We start from the raw sequence: 14,627 nt of genomic DNA, 5'->3' as shown, positions 1-14,627 counted from the left end.
GGAAGGGAGGGAGAAAGAGAGAGAGAGAGAAACATCAATGTGCGGTTGCTGGGGTCATGGCCTGCAACCCAGGCATGTGCCCTGACTGGGAATCGAACCTGCGACAGTTTGGTTCGCAGCCCGCACACAATCCACTGAGCTACACCAGCCAGGGCTACTGCATAATTTAAAGAATGGAATTAATACACATACATACATGTATGTGGGGGGCACATACACTATTTATACACGTAGTGTTGAGTTGTGCGCCCGATGCACAGAAAGTGCTACTCAACGTGTGCGATGCAGACCAGCAGCCACAATTATCGCGAGGGTCCTTACAGGGCCTCTTGCTGGAAAAGCAATCAGCTGCTTTGCTAAGCCCATGCTTTAGGCTGTAGCCAACTTTTCTTGTTGAAAGGAAGACTTTCTCAGTGAACAGTGGGTTGATTTATGTTCCGATGCAAGCTCCTTCTGTAGAAGCAGATAGGCCCTTTGAGTAGCACTGCTCTAGAACGTGTACTATGCTAATATCCATGTTATTGACATACGACCATGACACTGATCTCTGGGTGGCCCGTGCAGGGCACAGGACCTGGCTGGCAGACAGGAGATGTCAAATCGTGTTTGTCGGAGAAGCAAACAAGGCCCTGAAAGGAGAAAGACTTTCACACACACAGCTCTCTCATTCATTCCACTGATGAGTTTATCGAGGGGCAGACAGATAAACAATATACTCGAACACGGGGCCTACAGAAATGCCAGCTGAATAATGGCCCGGGGAAAAGTCCTGCACAAGGACCCAAAGGGGTGACAACCTGTCTAAACGTATATCTTTCCCCGATGCCAGAAATGTTGCCTTTTTCCTTGTGCGTCCCCAGGATGAGTCCTTCTCTCCAAGGCTCTACAGTGTGCTGCCCTGCGGCCCCCTGTGTAAAATCCAGAGCCCCTTGTCCTGCTCGAGAAAAGGCAGACAAGACCTGGCCCATGAGAAGGCAAAGGGGTGAAGCAGGGGAGAGACTACAGCTCACCAGCCAGCACCCCGGCCCCGCTGCCACCCACAGCAAGCAGGCTGCCCTCGGGCAGGAGTCCCGGTCTAAACGCCTCTGTTTCCCCGGCTGCCTGGCCGATGAGCTGGGCCCTCAGACTTCCTCACCTTCACCCCTCCTACCCCACTGTCTCAGATTCCTTGGGGCTGACATTGTCACTCGTTGATTAGACCCTTTTCGTCCTTCTTTCCCTGCCCTGGATCTGCAGCGTTGAGTATACTGGTTCTTTGCAAAAAGGCCATCAAAGCTTGGACCACAGAGAAGAAAGAGCACGTGTCCCTGCTGATAGGAAATCCAGACGCCGAACGCCTAGCCTCAACTTCGCCTCCCTTTCTGAGTTCTCTCAGTGCCCTTGGCACAGCCCCCAGTCCCCGGGCCAAGAAGTCCGTCATCTCTACCATCACGGCCCTTCTGGCGGATTGCAGCAGCCTCTGTTATTTCAATGTATTATTTATACGGCCCATTTCCACGGCCAAGGACAGCCCGCGAAGCACATTTGATCCCGCACACGGAAACCACAAGCTCTGCCCTCTGAGACATGCGTGCTCTCCACCTACGTCCACACGCAATGCCACTGAAGTCTTTTGCTTTCCTGAGGCACCTCACTAGGCCAGGAACAATGGGATGTCGGAATAATAGCACAGTCCCTGCAGTTTCAAGGCTGCTCCGAGGCAGCGGCGTGGGCGACATGAAACACACAGGGTGGTTTGCAGCTGCTGCCAAGTTGTACCTGGCAGGCTGGAGCCCACGGCTTCATGCTGCTACATCTTAGAGTCGGCAGCGTGGCGAACCCAGCATCAGGTTCCCAACCAGGAGCCTGAGTCCCAGTTCCTTGCCGCTGCCTGCTACCCAGAAGGCTCCAGGCTTGTCAGGCCAACCCCCTGGATGCAGCCTGCTCACCTGTAAAATATAAGTGTACCAGCTCCGCCCTGCCAGCATCACAGGGTTGCAGCAAGGGCCAAGAGGGACAGTGGAAGTGTAGACGTTCACTGCAAGACACTCTACTCCGGCTACTCAGTGTGGTCCCTGGATCAGCAGCATCAGCATTACCTGGGAACCTGTTAGAAACGCAGGATCCCAGGCCCCGGTCCAGACCTGCTGAACCAGAATGTTTCTTTACCAAGGCACCCAGGCGATTTGTGTGGGAAGCACACCGTATGCAAACACAGATGTGCTTGGGGGCAGGGGCGGGGGCGGGGTGTGCAGTGTAGAGCTGGGAGCTCTGAGTTCAAACCCAGCTCCGCCACTGACTGCCTCCGCGGCCTTGGGGAAGCCGCTGGGGCCTCGGCTCCTCAGCTAGAAGACACTGTCAGGACGCTGTAGCACAAGAACGTGGGATGCGGAAGAGAGCGGGCAGAGGGCAGAGCACCCCGTGTCCCCGGCGGGGCACAGGGACAGTAAGGGGTCATGGAGGAGCGCTGCAGCCTGATGGGAAATGGAGAAGATAAGACGATGGAGATGAGCCGGAAACAGATCAGTGCTTCCTCCGCCTGCCCTGTGTCATCTCTGCCTGGTCTCTTTTTCCATCACCAAAGCCACTTGACATGGATCCTCAAGGTAGCTATTGACCAAAGGAGCTGGAGAGTGGACAGCTCGCACTTGCTGCTGTCGGATTGCCAAGGGGACAACCGCTGCAGATGGAAAGGAAAGGCCCCAGCCTGCAGGAGTCCCCAGTTTCTCCAGGAGGGCTGGCGGATCTTCAGCCTGCCCCCAGGCCACGGAGCATCTCCTATGTGGCACCTGGAGACCCAACACTGAGGTCAGCAAGTGACTGGAGGGTGAGGAAACCACGGAGCAGACCCACCCTCCAGGTGGCAAAGGGCACAGCCAGGGGGGTCTTACAAGCTGTCTCAGAGGCATTGCCTGTACATTTAGTGAGCGACGTTCTTTTTGCTCTGAATTTTCTATTGAGCGAACTGGACGCAACTGGACACTGAGCGTACTTGACCTGTGCCTCAAAATTTTCCAGCAATGCTGGGAAATGGACCGCGTCATGCTCGACAAAATGCCATCCAAGTAATTACCCCGGGAGGGGTATTAGCATCGCACAGATGCAAGCGCTCCCTTCGGCGGGGTTAAAAATACCCATGTCCAGAGCTGCGGCAAGCTTTCAGGGAGATAACGCACGGGCCGCTGTTGGAGAAAGCTCCTTATTAGTCTCTTCCCCGAAGTCTGGCGAGTGAACTGAAAGCTTCCCTCTGGCCCAGAGGCCTCGTGCTTGGCCCCAGTCCTGGCAGCAGCACTTTAATGGCTCTGCTAATCAATGTTCCCGGCCCACGGGGATGGAGTCCCAGGCCCTGGTCCTAAAAGCCCCCGACTCATTGCTGGTGGAGTGTTTTTGGTGGTTGGCATTTGTTTTCGGAAAAAGCTCCTCAATTTTTTTTTTTCAAGGCCACAAGCAGCAGGCTCCTCTGTGCTCTCTGCCACCAGAACAGATCCCTTGAGGAGATCAGGTCAAAGAAATCCTCACAGTCGTCAGTAGTTTGAAATGCCCCTGAGTGCTCCTCCCAAACCTACAGAATGTCCAGGTCAGCATGAGGGTCAGAGAGACAGGTACGCCCCAAGCACTGACCAGGTGTGGGAGATGGAATGGCTACCCCCAGTTCTTCACCCCTGCCTGGGTTCACACTCTTGCCCCGGCCTCCTTTTGGGCAGGGCAACTCCACACTCCTTGATCTGGGGCTTGACCATGTGGCTTGCTCTGGACAATGAAATGGAAGGCCAGATTCAAGCCTAGGCCCTAAGAAGCCTCCTATGTTTTCTGCCTTTGCCATAAAAGAACTGCCCCTGGGTAGCTGCTGCCCTACCAGTCTGCCACCAGAGGGTGCTCACGACCCAGAATGGAATTCTCCCAAAATCCTGTCCTCAGAATTGGGGCTGCAGTAGGCCCAGCCAGGTTAGCTGCCCGCATTCTGAAAGGCAGACTGAGGCTATGAGAGGCTGGAATCCAGATCCCAGCATCCGTGGCCTGCTGCCCAGCGCTGAATCTCATCTATTTAACATTTAAGGAACGCTTATTTTTTTCAGGTTTTCTATTTCTTCTCAAGTCAATTTGTTAATTTCTCAACGAATGTCCATTTCTTTATGTGGGCAAATATAGGCATAAAGTTGCTTATAACCCTTCCTTATTATCCTGCTAACGTGATAACTACTCTTTTATTCGTGATGATGGCGATTTTTGTTTTCTCTCACTTTTTTCCTTCATCAAGGAGAACTCTAGCGAGGGCTTTAAAAAGTGTGCTAAAAGTTAAGATTGTTCACTTTTTTGTCATCGTGTTTGTTTTCTATTTCATTGATTTCTGCTCTTATTTTTTTATTTGTTTTCTTTCATTTACTTTGGATTTAATTTTCTCTTCCTAATTTGGAATAAGACACTTTATTTTAAATCTTTCTTTTCTTCTAATATAAACATTTAAAGCTACACAAAAACATTTCTATACATTTCGGTGTTTTATCTTCATTCACTCAAAAATATTTTCTAATTTCACTTGTGATTTTTTAATTTGTCCCATGGATTATTTATTTTTTTAAAGATTTTATTTATTTTGAGAGAGAGGGGAAGGGAGGGAGTAAGAGTGGGAGAGAAACATGGATCAGTTGCTTCTCCAACACCCCCAGTTAGCCAGTGTGCAACCCAGGCACGTGCCCAGACTGAGAATCAAACTGGTGACCCTTCGGTTTGCAGGCTGGTGCTCAATCCACTGAACCACACCAGCCAGGGCTGTGCCATGGATTATTGAGAAGTATGTTACTTAATTCCCATATATCTGAGGAATTACTGTTATTGATTACTAACTTAATAGCTCTGTGGTCAGATACTGTATTATATATTTTTGATCTTCTGAAATTTATGAGACTTATTTTGTGGCCCAGCCTATGGTCTATCCTGCTGAGTGGTCTATGTGCATTATTCAGTCCCATGACCTCTGCTTTTTGCATAAAGCATTTAGTTCATGGATATTTAAGTAATTATCAATATGCTCGGGGTTAAGACTGCCATCTTGGTTAAGTTTTTCATTTGTCCCAATGAAAAACTCGTCCTTCCCTGCCTTATTTGGGGCGAATCATGTATCATGTAGTATGCCATTTAGTTATTTCATTAACCTTTTAGCAAAACTTCTTTGTGTTGATTTTAGTGTTTTTTTCCAGAAACTGAAACACTTTTAACTTATCACATTCCGTTTTTAACTAGCAGCGTTCTCCGTCACGACGTCAGGAACTTACAACACTAATTTCCATCTATCCCCCCCCCCACAGCCCCGGCTTTGTGCCCCTGTCCCGTCCTTCGCTTCTGTGTGTGTTACAACCCGCAATACCCGGGCACTATTTTTAACCATTATTTTTGAGATTACATTCAAACATTTGTATAAAGATAATTCGAAAGGTCTTTTACATTAACCCACATATTCACGCTTTCTTACGCTCTTAGTTCCTTTCTGCACCTGCAGGCCTCAATCTGGAATAAGTTTCCTTCAACCTGAAGACATTTCTTTGTTTTAATTAATTTATTTTTAGAGAGAGGGTAAGGGAGAGAGAAAGAGAGGGAGAGAAACATCGATGTGTGGTTGCCTCTCGCACCCCCACAAAGGGGACCTGGCCTGCACGTGCCTTAACTGGGAGTTGAACCAGCAATGCTTTGGTTCGCAGGCCTGTGCTCAATCCACTGAGCTACACCAGCCAGGGATAACAAACTGCTTTAGAATGTCTTGAAGTGTGCATCTCCCGGCAAAAAAATTCCCTAAACTTCTGTTTATCTTAAAATGTATTTGTTTCTCTTTTAACTTTGTAAGATATTTTCCCTGGATATGGAATTGTAGATTGATAAAGTTTTTTTTTCCTTTCAATATTTTTAAAAGTCATCATTCTTTTATTTTCTGGTCACCACAAAAATAGTGTATTCACTATTTTTGATTTTTAAAAGTTTGCTATTAATCTTGTTGTTTCCCTATACAAATATTTCTTTTTTTTATCCTCTGGGCAGCTTTTAATTATTTTATTTCAATATTTGATTGTCAGAAGTTTGACTATAATGTGTCCAGCTGATTTATCCTCTTTGGGGTTCAATGAGCTTGTAGGATCAGTGAGTTACTGTTTTTGTCTTTATCAAATTTGTAAAATTTTTGGCCAATATTTTTTCAAATATTATTTACCCATTATTTCTCTTCACACCAGTTACATGTGTGTTTGGCCACTCAATACTATTGCACAAGTTATTGAAGTGTCAATCAATTTTTATTTCTTGTGCTTCAGTTCGATTATGTTTATTGACCTTTCTTCAAATTCTATTCTCCTGTTGTGTCCAGTATGCTGCTAATCCCCTTCCATAAATTTATAATTTTATATATTCTATTTTTCAGTTCATGATTTCCATTTAGTTCAATTTTGAGCACCTAATTTTCCTTGAATTTCGAATTTTTAAATTTCTTACATAGTCTCGATTCTTATATATATTTATCAAAATAATTTTAAGGTATATTTCTAATAATTCCAACATAGGAGTCATTATGGAATTGTGTCTATTAACTGACTTTTTTCCTTTTTAAAAAAAAAGATTTTATTTATTTATTTTTAGAGAGAGGGGAAAGGGGGAAAAAGAGAAGAAGCGAAGCATCAATGTGTGGTTGCCTCTTGCACGCCCTTTACTGGGGACCTGGCCTGCAACCTAGGTATGTGCCCTGACTAGGAATCGAACCAGAAACCTTTTGGTTCGCAGGCCAGCACTCAATCCACTAAAATCAACCAGGGCTGATTTTTTTTTCTTGACTACAGGTTACACTTTCCTACTTCACTGCATGTCTTGTAATTATTTTTTATACCTGACATTGTAGCTGGGAAGGGTTTATCTCTGGACTTTAGTTATTTTATATTTCATTGTCCATAGCTCTTTGATGACTTTAAAACAGAGGTGACCAATGACAGCCCACAGTTCAAATCCAGCTCACAACCTGTTTTTGTACAGATCATGAAATAAGAATGACTTTTACATTTTTAAAGGGCCCGGAAGAAGGAGGAGGAGGAGAAAGGAAGAAACAAAGACCATGTGTGAATTTAAAGTGTTTACACTCTGATTCATACAGAATATTTGTCAACAGTGGGTTTAAAGAAAAAACCACTTTGTTTGTTTATCCACTGATTGCTTGCTTTTCAGCAAGTAACAAAGGTCTTCCACATCCTTCCACATCTTAGCCAGAAGCAGAACTCATGTTGTGGCTTTAACTTCTACTTCCTGATTCACTGAGACTGTGCATCTTTTTATGTTATGTATTGCTTATTCGAATAGCCACATGCTTTGTTTGTTTAAGTCTCTTGCATGTTTTCCTACTAGATAGTTTGACTTCTTTGATTTTTTAGAAGTGATTTATGTATTCTGGATATCAGTTCTTTGTTATATTTGTGACAAATATTATCTCCCATTGTGTGACTTGACTTTTCATTCTTCTCATGATGACCACATTGAATAGAACCTCTTAATTCTAATGTATTCAAATTAACGTCCTTTTCTCTTATGCTTAAGGGTTTAAACTTGTGGTCTTCATTTGCAAATTCCAGAAAACCAGAACCGACCCAGTTGGCAAGGTGGATGGTAGGCATTGATTTTTGAGGTTATCTGGAAAGCAGCTTTTATAAACAGCAAGGTCTATTTGTGGCTTGGGTTTTTGTTAACATTGAATTTATTGAAATAAAAATTAAAAGCTAATATTTTTAAGTTTTTAGGCTTAATTAAATCCTTAATATTCTACATATAAATTTGAAAGAGTCTTCACAACCTAGTTAATCAAATCCCTTAAATATTATAAGTTGAATATATATTAACATAACCCATTTTCTTTATAAGTTTGTATCTACAATTAATTTTATTCTTAAACCCTGAAGTTGGTTCTGACAAGCAAAAGTCTTCTTATGAACATGGTGAATTTCATAAATCTAATAAATAAGCTTATATAATTTTGAATGTTTCATCTTTATAATCACAAGATTAAATCTCTTACTGAAGCACACTATTAAAATTAGAATAATCGTAATCTGTCACATGTACCAAATTCCTATGCACAAATAAAATATTCAATATACACAAATTATTCTAAAACCTTCAAAAATAATAACACCATTTATTTTATATATTTTCTCTTCAGATAATTATAAACATGCCTAGGTTTTTAAGTTAACTTCTAAGATGGTAGTTTTTAACAGGGATAGTACTGCCCCCTAGGGGACATTTTTGAAATTAGATGATATGTTTTTAGTAGTAAGCGATGGAGGGGTGCTCTAGTATTTAGCCCATAGGGGTCAAGGTTGCCCGACGTCCTGAAATGCACAGGACAATTCCACACAACTAAAAGTTATTCCATACAAATTTCCAATGTCCCCTCATGTAAGTGAAGAATTCATAATTACCTGTGCCTAGAATTTCAGCACGTTTTACATATATTTTTTGCATAGTTTTCATATGGACTGAATTTTGCAAGAACTGTGATTATCTTGCAAATCAGGTAGAGACTGTACTTTGATATGTTCTGAACTTCACTGAGAGTCACTGACCGTTTCAGAAAATTGTGTTGTGAGGAGCAATGTCTCGGGGCCTGAACCAGTCCGCCTGCACGGCGGTCGTCACGTTGGTGGTGATTAGATATGGATCTTCGGATAGGGATATACAGATGTATTTCTTAACCCCTTGTCTTGAATGATCAAGTATTTTATAACCTCACCGTTTTCAGTTGGACATTGTATTATCTTAAATCTAAACTTAAGAAGCAATTTATTATATCTTCTGCTAAAAGAGTACTTGAACATACAGTATACGTATTGAAATTTATACTTTTTGTTATAAGTAACTTCCTTTTATTTCTCTTTCACACTACAGTTGGAGCGGTATATCATATGTAAGTGGATAATGTTATGTATGAATTCCATTTCAGGATAGGAGTGACTATTACAGAGTTTTTAACCCCTTCTTCAAAAATATGTAGCCCTGGGTTAATCGTTATGATACTGCCATGCTGTACACTGGAACTGAACACTTAGGTGAGCAGATGACAGGTAAAGGGAGCACGCGTTTTCCTTCCTGAGTGGGGAGGAACAGGTAAGAAAGGGGAGAGAGCTAGAATGACCTACGTGGTGATGAATTAGAGCTGGAGACATCAGTGTGAACTCCTGTTTAGCAGAACATCAATACAGGCGGTTAGAAATATGCACAGATACGTGTATGTACCGGGGTGAGCACACATCCGCGCGTTTCCTGGGTGAGAGGAAATGCGTGCGTGTACAGACGGAGGTGAGAGGGCCGAGAAGCAGCCACACCCCCGTAACAGTGGGCACGCCCAGCTCACAGATGTTGACGTCAAATACCGTGCTCTAGTTAAAGGGACCAGGCCCCCAGTTCCAGGACTGGGACAAGACACAGACGAAGTAAGCCTGCAGCATCACATAGTGCGAGAAGGTAAGGAAATCCTGGACACACACACACACACACACATCATGATGAGAGTGTGCCAGAGAGACACAGGAACCAACAGAAAGACTCACAACAGCCAAAGCTGAAAATACTTGAGCAACAAAATAATTAAAGTACTACTGGATTAGACACCAAAGTATAAAATAAGTATCAATGAGTCCATACTGACTTAAACAAATGATTATATAAACAGGAGAGAGGAGAGAAATGTCCCATGCAGAAGAATTCCACATAATTTTTGAAGGTTCTCCACTCTCACAGAGGTGGAGTGTACCTGCCCACTCCCCACGTGTGGGGAGGTTACGGCAGTACGCAGTAACCTCCTTCCAAAGAGGACCGTGTGGAAAGAAGTGTGGGGCAATCACTTCACAGTGGACACGCGCAGCCTCAGCCGGGTGATCAAGTTCAACATCAACATAAGTCATGCTGACAGTAGGCGCCTTGGACATGACGTAGTAAGAACGGCGCTTTACCTCTGTGGTCTTCCTCCCCTGAATCCAAACACTGGTCTAATCATGAGAAGAAATTCGGATCCCAGTGAAAAAGCATCCTCCAAAACACCTGACCGGTCATCCTCAGAACCGTCGAGGTCACCAAAATCAAGGAAAGTCGAAGAAACTGTGACAGCCTTGAGGAGGCGCTAGCAAGATGACCAAGTGTCATGTGACATCCTGGATGGGGTCCTGGAACAGAAGGACATTAGGTTAAAACTGAGGAAATCTGTGTGAAGTATAGACTTCACTTAATAATAATGTGCCAACAGTGGTTCATTAATTGTAACAAATATACCCTACCAATAAAAGATATTAACAAAAAGAAACTGGGTGTGGGGTACACTTGACCTCTACTATCTTTGCAATTTTTCTGTAAATATAAAACTTTCTTAGCCCTGGCTGGTGTGGTTCAGTGGACTGAGTGCTAGCCTGTGAACCAAAGGGTTGCTGGTTCGATTCCCAGTCAGGGCCCATGCCTGGATTGCAGGCCAGGTCTCCAGTTGGGGGCACATGAAAGGCAAGCACACATTGATGTTTCTTTTCTTCTCTTTCCCCCCACTTCCCTTCTCTCTAAAAATAAATAAATAAAATCTTTAAAAAACTTGCTTAAATAATCAAGTTTATTTAAAAATATGTAGTGTAGTTCTTATAGGCAGGCAACTACAAAACTTAACCAAGAGATACAAAGGAAAAATTGAATAAGTTATCATCTTCCTCAATGTAAAGAATAGGCTTTGTAAAGATAACACTCCCTAAATATTTATTCCAAAATTTAGCTCAATTTCAATCAAAATAGCAAAGAATTTTGGGAAAAATTTAAAAATATTTCTAAAGTTCATCTTAAGAATTATCAGGTAGGAAGAGCAGGATTTTTTAAACCTTAATCAAAATTGGCACAGTCAAATCGTAAATCAAATATTAAACTAATAAATATTAAAACAGTCAGTTATTGTTGCAAGAAGACAGAGCTCATTAGAACAAAATAGAACATTCTAAAGTAAGTATACCGGTACCAGTATACAAATTTTGAATATGAAGTTGGAATCTCAAAGCAAAGAGGAATTGAAAAATAATTTAATAAGTGGTGTTCGAACAACTCACTAAGACATACAGGGAAAGTGTCCTATATGTACCACATTAAATTCCAGATGGATTAACAGTTCATTTTAAAAAGTGAAACCCCAGGCGAACCTAAAGAACAAACAGGTGATGAAGAATCTCATAACTAGCAGAAAGAGCCTTTTTACGCACAAAAGGACAAAAACAATAAGCTAAAATGTCGGCAACTTTGCATAAATGGTAATTCTTTTCTGTGTTTTAAAGAAAACAACCTTCCCCCCGCCCCCAAAGAAGCAAGACAGTGATGAACTGGGAACTTTGCAACACCTGAGAGAATGGATTAATATAGTTAAGATCTAACACATTTCTATATACCTGTAAGGGAAAGAAATACTTCAATGGAAAAAAAGTCCAAGAACATACGAAGACAATTATAAAGTAAGGACTGAATTTTTACAGAGAGGGGAAGGGAGGAGGAAAGAGAGCCAAAGAAACATTTGATCAGTTACCCCAGCTGCCTCTCAGATGCGCCCTGACCAGGGACCACACCCAGAACCCGGGCATGTGCCCTGCAGGCACGTGCTCTGGCCAGGAACCCAGTGGGTGTCCCTTAGCTTTGCAGAGCAAAGCCCAACCAGCTGAGCCACACCGGTCAGGGCAGCAGGGGTTTGGGGGTTTTTTGTGTGTTTGTTTTGTTTTTACAAAGCTAATAGTTAGGAGTAAAAAAAAAACCCACCACAACAAAAACATAGATTCTCCCACATACTTTTATGGGGAATGTAAACTGATACAATATTTTTGTAGGGCAACCTAACACTAAGTAACAATTGCCATAAGAAATGCGTAGTTTCTGACTCAGCAATGCCACCTCTGGGAATATATGATCAGAAAATACTGTGCACCACGCCATAAACACTTCATGCCAGGATAACTCATAAAAGCAAGTATTAGAAAGAATTTAAATTCCAAAAGAGGAGCTGATACAGTGAGTTCTAGGGCATCCGCAGGACAGAATGTTCGATGAGTGAAAATCATGTTGAAATTCTGGAAAAGGCAAGTGTGCAGGGAGGGCAGGAACACGGATCAGTGGCCCCAGGACCTGGGGTGTCCCAGGGTCTGGGGCGCCCCGAGGAGGGGCGGACTCTAAGAAGCAGGAGAGAGCTGGGAGCCGGGGGAATGGGTGGTGAGAATGGTCTCCCTGTGAGCGGGTTGGTGCAGGGCTGTGAGTCCGTCCAGACTCCCAGAAGCACGCACTGAAACACTGTTTTACTTCTTGTGAATTACACCTCAATAAACCCAACTAAAAAAAAAAATCCTGTTGAAGAATATTAAACAGCCTGGGGAATAAATGAAATAAAATCAGGACTTTGCAAAGGAGTGTGAGCAGAGAGATTGGAACTTGGTGTGTGTGGTGGGGTTACACAGTCAGAGAGTGACCGGGATGGGGAGGGTAGACTGAAAGGAAATGCACTCAAATGAAATTAAGTGAAATCAAATAATGTTTTTCTCTTTAAGTTTTTGGGGGGGTTTTGCTTCTTTTTAGTGGTGGTGAAGGGGGTGGGGACTGGGAGGGTGGGGGTGGGTACAACAATTTGGAACCACAGCCCACCGGCTTTGATGTCCAGGTGCTTTAAACTCTTTTCGGTAGAGCCACCCAGCAAGAGAGGAAGCCACCCAGGGAAAACCGCCAGGGGGCAGGAGGACGGGAGCGGGCTGACCGGCGAGTGGGGCGGGGATTAGGGGCGGGCAGAAGGCGCATTAGTTCCTGCGTTGCGCCAGGGATGAGGAGGAGCTGCGAGGGACCAGCGGTGTCCCCATTGGTTCGTCTGGGAAGTAGCATCCGAAGGAGCAGAGTCGTTTCCTGAGCGAAGGCTGGACCAGGGAGGCCTCACCATGATAAGTGAGGCTTGCTTTGCGCCGGGTCGGGGAGTAGGGGGCGCTGGGCAGGGGGCTGGCCTCCCCAGCTCCAATCCAACTCAGGAAGGGCCAGAGGACTAGCTGGCTACCTTCCTTCACTGCCTCAAACAACTAACTGTCGTCCCTCTGCCCCACCCCACCCAACTCTGTTTCCCCAGAGACAGCGGCGGCGGCTGCAGTCGGAGGAGGTGAGTTACCTGGGGCCCTCCTCCTGCGGTGGGTGGGGCACTTGACTGGCCCGGCACTGCAGGCCCCGGAGCACCGCTTCCGCTCCCGGAGCGGCTCGCGAGAGTGAGTTTTGGGGGAGAGAGCAGTGCTCTCGCGGATCCCTGACCTCGCTGCTCTTCTAGTGCTTACAGGTAACGAGCATGCAGACAAGGCTTTATCTGAAGGGGGGGGGGGGGTCGCCGCTAAAACTGCAGTGGTTTAACTCACCCTCCCCATGCACACACACGCACCACCTTGAGCCCAGGGAGAGGTCGTGACTTCCCCAGCGTCGCACAGCAAGTTAGAGATCCAGCCCAGGGCTGTGCCTGGACCTCCTCCGATGATGTCTCTGCCCATCCCCCTCCTCCTCCCACCCCTTCGCCTGGGCACCGGTCTCCAAGCTGCTGCCTCCGGATTACTCAGAGTAGACACTGTCAAGGAATTCCTAAGGGGGTGCACTCCCCTGAGCGCACCTGCCGACCCGGACCCTCCTCCCCGCAGCGGTGGCCGTGGGCGCGGTGCCCGTGGTGCTGGGCGCCATGGGCTTCACCGGGGCGGGCATCGCAGCCTCCTCCCTCGCGGCCAAGATGATGTCAGCCGCCGCCATCGCCAACGGGGGCGGGGTTGCCGCCGGTAGCCTGGTGGCTACTCTGCAGTCTGTGGGTGAGTGTCCCGAGCAGGAGGGGGAGGAGGGGAGGAAGGGGCCAGGACGGGATTCGGCCCAGAGGCGGAGCCTGAGGGGAGGGCCTGCCCCCTCCCTCCAGTTCTATGTCATCCCGTGCCCCTGGTCCTTGGTCTCTCCCTGGCTCTCTTCTTTCTGGCTCCTTCTGAGGGAGGTGCGGGGTGCAGTGGAGGGGTGAGAGGTTCTGGGAGGGAGGGGAAGGGAAGGAGCCCAAGGTGACTGATGTCCCGGCTGTGGGTCCAGATCTACCCAAATCTGACACCTGGGGAGCCTCAGTGGGGCCCCTCACTCTCGGGCCTCTGTGACCTCCTGTGTAAAGTGAGGGGACCAGAACCTCAAAGCCTGTGGTGACTCTCCTCTGCCCCCCCACTTCCCGTGAATTCACCCTGTCTCCTCTTCTCTCTCTGCCACCGTCCGCATCCTCTCCTCGGAGCTGCATCCTCTCCCCGGAGCCGCAGAGCCCTGCAGGCTTCAGGACCCAGAGGAGAGATCTCCCGGCCTCAGACCTCCCGCGGGGCCCCGGCCACTGGCCACTGTGTGTTCCCTGTGCTCACCCTCTCTCTCCTGCAGGGGCGGCTGGGCTCTCCACGGCATCCAACGTCCTCCTGGCCTCCGCTGGATCCGTTTTTGGAGCCTTGCTGGGAAGTTCAAAAAACTCACCTCCTTCTGCTCCAGCTGGACCCAGAGCTGAAGGGGATGGGCCAGGAGAAAAGGCATCCCAAGTCAAACCTCCGACACCCCCACTCAGGTCAGGGAGGCACGAGAAATAAAGAGCACCTGCACACACA

General features: G+C 46.2%; 1 protein-coding gene across 1 annotated transcript; it reads left to right on the top strand.

Moving 5' to 3' along the window:
• The first annotated feature begins 12,791 nt into the window (after positions 1-12,791).
• LOC123808445 (interferon alpha-inducible protein 27-like protein 2) lies at positions 12,792-14,627 on the top strand. The gene is made up of 4 exons (XM_045823094.1): positions 12,792-12,933; positions 13,109-13,138; positions 13,659-13,820; positions 14,410-14,627. Exons 1-4 carry the CDS (start codon positions 12,927-12,929, stop codon positions 14,607-14,609), a joined length of 399 nt encoding a protein of 132 aa, XP_045679050.1. The 5' UTR covers positions 12,792-12,926; the 3' UTR covers positions 14,610-14,627.

This window comes from Phyllostomus hastatus, unplaced genomic scaffold (genome assembly GCF_019186645.2).
Source record: "Phyllostomus hastatus isolate PE091 unplaced genomic scaffold, TTU_PhHast_1.1 phas_scaffold_501, whole genome shotgun sequence".
In the NCBI taxonomy this organism is placed as follows: Eukaryota; Metazoa; Chordata; class Mammalia; order Chiroptera; family Phyllostomidae; genus Phyllostomus; species Phyllostomus hastatus.
Note: the sequence above shows the minus strand (reverse complement) of the source record. Positions and strands in the feature narration are given on the sequence as shown.

What these genes read in the sequence shown, in the direction of transcription:
- LOC123808445 (XM_045823094.1), top strand. An exon ending in GGCGGCTGCAGTCGGAGGAG is followed by an intron (nt 13,139 to 13,658) that starts GTGAGTTACCTG and finishes TCCTCCCCGCAG; the next exon opens with CGGTGGCCGTGGGCGCGGTG. An exon ending in GGCTACTCTGCAGTCTGTGG is followed by an intron (nt 13,821 to 14,409) that starts GTGAGTGTCCCG and finishes TCTCTCCTGCAG; the next exon opens with GGGCGGCTGGGCTCTCCACG.